Raw genomic sequence first — 6,298 nt, forward strand, 5'->3', positions numbered from 1 at the left:
TCAACTGTCTATACCTTATCAGATAGCGATAAGGGATAGTGAGCCTTCCCATTCAGTGATGGAAGACAGAATGTCCTGATTTTGTGCAGAAAGACACAGTTTTTCTCTTACCTCTGTGCCTTACAAGATTTTCATTCTCTTCCTTGAGGATTTCTAAGTTTCAGCTCCTCTACTTCTTGCCTCTTTCTGTGAGTATTTGTGAATATGCATGTGTGTCTATATTACAGATGTCTCAGTATATATACAACTCAACTCATAGTGGGATTTTGCAATTAACTGCTGGCACTATCTCACACTAGACCATATTCCTTAATGCAGACTTGGTGTGGGTAAGTACCAGAAAGGAACTGGAGATTGCTAGATATCTTCAGAGTTAGTTGTAGTATAGGTGAAGTTTAGACTTCTGACCTTACATTCTGGCTAGCCCCTATGGGTTTAAGATGCATGGATAAGGGATCAAGATCCTGAACTTGGATTGCATTTTTCTCCTTTTTGAACAAAACAGAGATATCCTTGAAGAGATAGATGGATCTTATCACTTTGTTTCAAATAAAGAATTCTGTGGTTAAATTGTTTTGAAATGTCAGTCATGGGTCTTAGATGAAGGCTTTGGTCCACAGTACAATGTTCATAGGTAGTACAATATGCACTCTGAAAAGTGATTGGAACCTGAGGGCTTTAATCAATGAGTTAATCAATCAATGGATATACAAGGAATGGGTAAGAAACTTGTAAATGAACGCGGTCATTTGGACATGTCTTCAAAGCTGTTTATTGTCTTTGGTCCCTTCTTGTGTTAATGCTGACTAGCTGCCAATAATTTGATCAATTGTGCTGCTTCATGCCCCTTTCATATTCATGTGATCATGGATCCTTCTTTCATTTGTGATAGTAACATGTCAGGTTCAGAGGAAACATTGCTTAATTCTTTAATTTTTTTTTCTAGAAACGGCATGCTAAGTGTAGAACCAATGTTACCTAGTTGTTGTAGTTGGAATATTCAGCCATGGTATCTGTTGTATTTGAGACTCAAGAACTTTGCTGCTACCCACACCACTGGTCTTTCTTCTGAATTCACTATTGTATTTTAGTAGATTTCAATATCATATGAAGTACCAGAAAATGAGTGAAAAATGACAGTGGTGAAATGTGTTTAGAATCATTAAATTACACACTTAAAAATAAATAAATCAATGGATTTATTTAGTATATAAATCAAACTCCAATAAAACTTCTGAAAAGGCTTAACCAAATGTGATGCTTCTCATGTGAGTTGATATTTGTCATAGCACCTGTGATTTAGCTGTTAATAGTAGTGGGTTTTATTACTTATGAATCAGACACCAATACATCCATGAAGGGGTTACACTCCATTCCCTCAGGAGAAAGAAATCAATTAAAAGTCATTGGATTTCTTGATGAGAATTTTTCTGGTCAAAGCTGAGTTGGCAGGAAGTTGGACAGACTGGGGTGTCTCCCAGAAAGTGTAACACAAATTAGAATGTAGGTGTTGTGAGGCTATAAGGCATATTCACTACTTGTCACCTATTATTGAGTATTCTTGCTGTTGGAGGTACTTACCCTTCACTTCTGCCATGGAGGGAAGTGGGTCTACACCTAGGCAGAATGAGGAGATTGTGATGAGTAATGTTTGTGTGGGTTATGGAGCAGGATAAACCTTAATGTGCTGGGATTTTATTTATCTCCAACTTGACAATCTAGCGTCACCTTAGGAGAGAGAACAATTGAAGAATTGTCTCTATTCACTTGGTTTTTGGGTAAGTCTATGGGACATTTTCTTCATTGATGGTCGATGTGTGAGGGTAGGCAACTGTGGGTAAGCTCATCAGTAGTCATTTATAAAAGGAAAGCTTTTACTCTGTATTTAAAATAAAATATTCGATCAAGCCACATGATTTTTGGTGGTTTGAATAAGAATATACCCTATAGATTCATATATATGGATATTTAGTCACCAGGGATTGGCAGTGTGTTTAAGGATTAGAAGGAATGAGAGAAGATGTGGCTTCATTGGAGGAAGTGGTTGTGTCAATAAGGGTGGTCTTTGAGTTTTCAAGAAACCAATGTAATGGCAGAATATCTGTTTCTGTCTAAGGATCAATAGTTCTCTATTGCTCCAGTGCTGCGGTCACTGACTTGATGTTTGACTAAACTTCTGTAAGTGTAATCAAGCCCCCAGTTAATGCTTTGTTTCATAATAGTTGTTTTATCCATGATGTCTCTTCACAGCAATAGAACAATGACTAAGATAGGGTCAAGCAATAAGCACTCTTTCCTGGTAATGCTTCAAGTTCCTGTTTTGCCTTCCTTGGTAATAGTCTGTAACATGTAAGCTAATAACCCTTATATTCCCAAGTTATGTTTGATGTTAGTATTCTTCAGTGTGAGAAAGAAGCAAACTAGAACAATTGCATGTCATTATATACATGAGAATATCTTACCTTTAAATTAAAATAAAATATCTACACATTATTTGTCCTTATAGGATAAGTGACAGTGGTAGTATTAGATATTTTGTTCCTCTAAGAAATTGTCTTACTTAAGGTTTCTATTGTTGTAAGAACATACCATGTCCAAAGAGCTAATTCCATAGCAAAAGTTTTATTCAGCTTATATTCCACATTGCTGTTCATCATCAAAGTAGTTTGGAAAGAAACTGAAACAACACAGGTTCCTGGAGCCAGAAGCTCATGCATAGGCCATGGAGTGGTGATGCTTATTGACATGCTCCTTAAGTCTTGCTTCCATAAGGAGCACAAGACTACCACCACAAGGGTGTCCCCACCCACAATGAACTGGGTCCTCTCCCACCAATTAAGAAAATTCCTAAAAGCTTGATCTTAATGAGGCATTTTCTCAACTGAGGCTCCTCCTCTTGCAAGACTCTAGATCTTTTCAAGTTGCTATGAAACCAGTATGGCACTCTGAATGTAGTTGGCCTATGAGGAGGTGTGGCCTTGTAGGAGTGGGTGTGGCCTTTTTGGAGGAAGCATATCACTGTGAGGCTTTAAAGCTCTGCTCAGTGTGGAAGACAACATCCCTGCATGCAGAAGACTCTAAGCTTCCTCTCAACCACTACATATGCCCAGACACTTGCATGTTCACTTCCTTGATGATAGTGGACTGAACCTCTGAAACTGCAATGAAATGTTGAAAAGCCCTAATGAAATGTCTCTAATGAGTTGTCTTAGTCATAGTGGTTTTTCACAGCATTGAAACCCTAATTAAGACATCCAGCTAGCATAGAAACTCTCCCAGATATCAAAATTAATCAACAATAGAGAGTATTTTCAAGTCATTTGGCATTCAAACTTATTCTAGAGAAAAAACACAAATGATTGAGTCCATGACAAGCCTGACTAAAAACAAAAACAAAAAACAATACAAAAACAAACAAACAAAAAACAAACAAACAAACAAAACAAAAACAAACAAAAAAACCTACAACAACAATAAAACCAACCAAACAAACAAACAAAAGAAACACTCAGAGTGCATATGGGACCCATTAAGACCCCCATGAGGCACAGGGGCTACTCAGGAGTAGTGACCAACATATTGGGCAACCTCATAGAGTTTGAAACCCATGAGAACTGGCATAGAAAAGAGATCAGCACATATGCATTGAGTACACCTTCACTGTTTTATGAGAAGGAGGTCACACATAAATTTGAGACAGGAATTTATAGGGAATAGACAGGCTGAAATGGTACATAGGTATGTTGGGAGTCAGATGTTTGGAGGAGAGCCAGGGGAACAGGCCAGTGGTGAGCTTTTTGATGGTCATCTGGGGCACTCAACAGAGACCTCCAAAAGATCACAGGATTCATCCCAGGCAAAGATTGCACAGGGAAAGAACTCAGGATCCACGCCCCACCATATATTATCTCACAGTTTATTCATTTTCTCTTTTAAATTACTCTTTGATCTGATCAGCTGGCTATTTGTTAAGAAACCAAAGAACCTAATGTGGATATGCCCAATTTTAACTATTTGCACAAAATTTCTATTCTTCCTGGGTCTCCTGCTTCACATTTTGAGAACTTCATCTTAGAATTCATTTGTCCCTCAGTGTCCTCTAGTCCTTTGTGTGTCCTTTATTGTTTTTAAAGGTCACCATCAATTTAATCTTTCTTAACTTCTACCTGGTCTCTTTTCTGCATGTTAATATTGGATTTCTTAAAAAGATATCTTAATGGGAATAGAGAGATGACCATGTTGTCAAGAGCACTACTGTACCGCAAAAAAACTGGATTTGTTTTCTTGAATTCATATCCAATGGTTAACAATCAGCTTTAATGCCAGCTCCATGGGATCTGACAACTCATGTCTCTGTGGTCACCTATACTCTCAAGCTCATGCCCTACTCCCACCCATATAAATAAAGATAATAAATCTTAAAATGAGAGATAAGTTTCATTTGGTTTCATTATTCAAATGAAACCTTATTTTGTCTGATTTCTGAATCTCTTTGGATCAGTTTTCTGGGTTGCACTTTGTGTAACAAGGCCACATTCCTTTTATCTATCACTCTTTCCCCAACTTGTTGTTTCTCCCTCAGACTTCATACCAGAGATTCTATCTATGTCCTGTCTTTCTCCGCTTCTTCCTAAAAATCCATTTTTTGCTGCCATCCCTGCTCCTCTAAGTCATATCTCCAATTCCTTGCTCACTATGCAGACCACAGAATCTAAGTCCTGTCCATTTTAGCCTGTGTGATATTAGATGTATGCACTGTTCACAGCCTGCGTTGCAACTTTCATCTTCCTTTGATGTTCTTTCCACCATAGTCCATCTCTTCCAACAAAGTGTTCACTAAAAGCATGTCATGTCACACGTATTAATTTTTAGAACAAAACAAATTTTATTGACAAAGATACTGAGGTTGTCAAAGACCCATAGGTACCCAACACAGGAAAACAAACATTTTTTTTTCAATCCTATAAGTTTACATTTCTGTACTTTGTGATTTTTTTCAATTTAAGTGATATTTGACACCAGAGTATAGACATAGATATGGAGGTCACCGAGAAATTTGATAAAGTACACAGTAGGATTGGCTAGAACTTTGTAAACAACCTTTCCGAACTTTTTGGATCCATCATCTCTGGTGTACTGCACCCAGGAACCTATTAAGAAGTCATTGTCATCACCTGATCTCGCCCCAGCCAGAGGGGTCTCTGGAATGATGTGGAGGTTACCTTCCTTGTAGTCATCCAGGAGCTGATAGACGTAGAGGACCGGATCCTTCTTGTAGGAAATGTAAAAATAGTCCTGTAAGAATGGCACCTGGGCTAGCACCATCCCACTCCAGTTGTCCTCAGAGCCATCTTTCCCCTCAAATTTGTGTTGTACCTCTCTGCCAACCAGTGCGCCTGCGAGGTGGACATCCCTCACCTGAGGAAAAACTACTTTGTGAGGCAAGACCTTAAGATTTAAAATCCTCTCATCGCTGTGGAGCTCCTGTCCGTAGACACTGTCAATTCCGTCATACTTCACCAAATAAAGAGAAGGGTTTGTTGGCAGTTGACCTAGAATGATGGCCTTCCAATGGGTGACAGGCTCATTACCTTCCTTCCACCCGTGAGAAATTCTGCAGCCAACAATATTCCCCAGGGCCTGGGAAGAAGGCTTCCTCCTACTCTTCTTCTTGAGTGATGTCATGCTCAGACTCTTCAGATGTATTGTCTTCTACCTGGCTGTAGACCTGTTGTGGTAGATCACACTGTCTTGTGGCTTCCATTCCCTTCAAATATCATACTTGCTCATTGCCTGGGACTGAAGATCTTGCCCGTTTACGCCAGACACAATGCTGTTGCCTCTGTCATATATATGAATTCCTGATGGGCAATGATTATGGGTTGGGAGTGAATGCTGGACCAAGACTCTTCTCTAAGAGAACTTCTGAGCAGGTGAAGAAGATTATGCTAAACAGTTTTGAGCTCCTAAAATTAATTTTATAAAAATAAGAAGTTAATAAGTCAGCCATGGTGGTACACGCATTTAATCCCAGAACTCAGAAGGCAAGGACAGGCAGATTTCTAAATTAGAGACCAGCCTGGTCTACAAAGTGAGTTCCAGGGCAGTCAGTGCTATAGAGAGGAACCCTGTCTCAACAACAACAACAACAACAACATCAAGTAAAAGAAAACAAACGAAAATCAAACGAAAAACAAACAAAACAGAAATACAAACAAAAAAATAACAAAACAAACAATCAAATGGAGAAGTTAATAGGAAGTGGTAGTGACCCATAACTTTAATCATAGTACTCAAG

The 6,298-nt window shown here is 38.7% G+C and overlaps 1 protein-coding gene across 1 annotated transcript; it reads right to left on the minus strand.

Moving 5' to 3' along the window:
* Window positions 1-5,001: 5,001 nt before the first annotated feature.
* Window positions 5,002-5,685, minus strand: Gm21380 (predicted gene, 21380). Its single transcript, XM_017318770.2, has one exon. The coding sequence runs from the start codon at window positions 5,683-5,685 to the stop codon at window positions 5,002-5,004; it is 684 nt and encodes a 227-aa protein (XP_017174259.1).
* Between the last annotated feature and the right edge of the window lie 613 nt (window positions 5,686-6,298).

This window comes from Mus musculus, chromosome Y (genome assembly GCF_000001635.26).
Source record: "Mus musculus strain C57BL/6J chromosome Y, GRCm38.p6 C57BL/6J".
Classification (NCBI taxonomy): domain Eukaryota; kingdom Metazoa; phylum Chordata; class Mammalia; order Rodentia; family Muridae; genus Mus; species Mus musculus.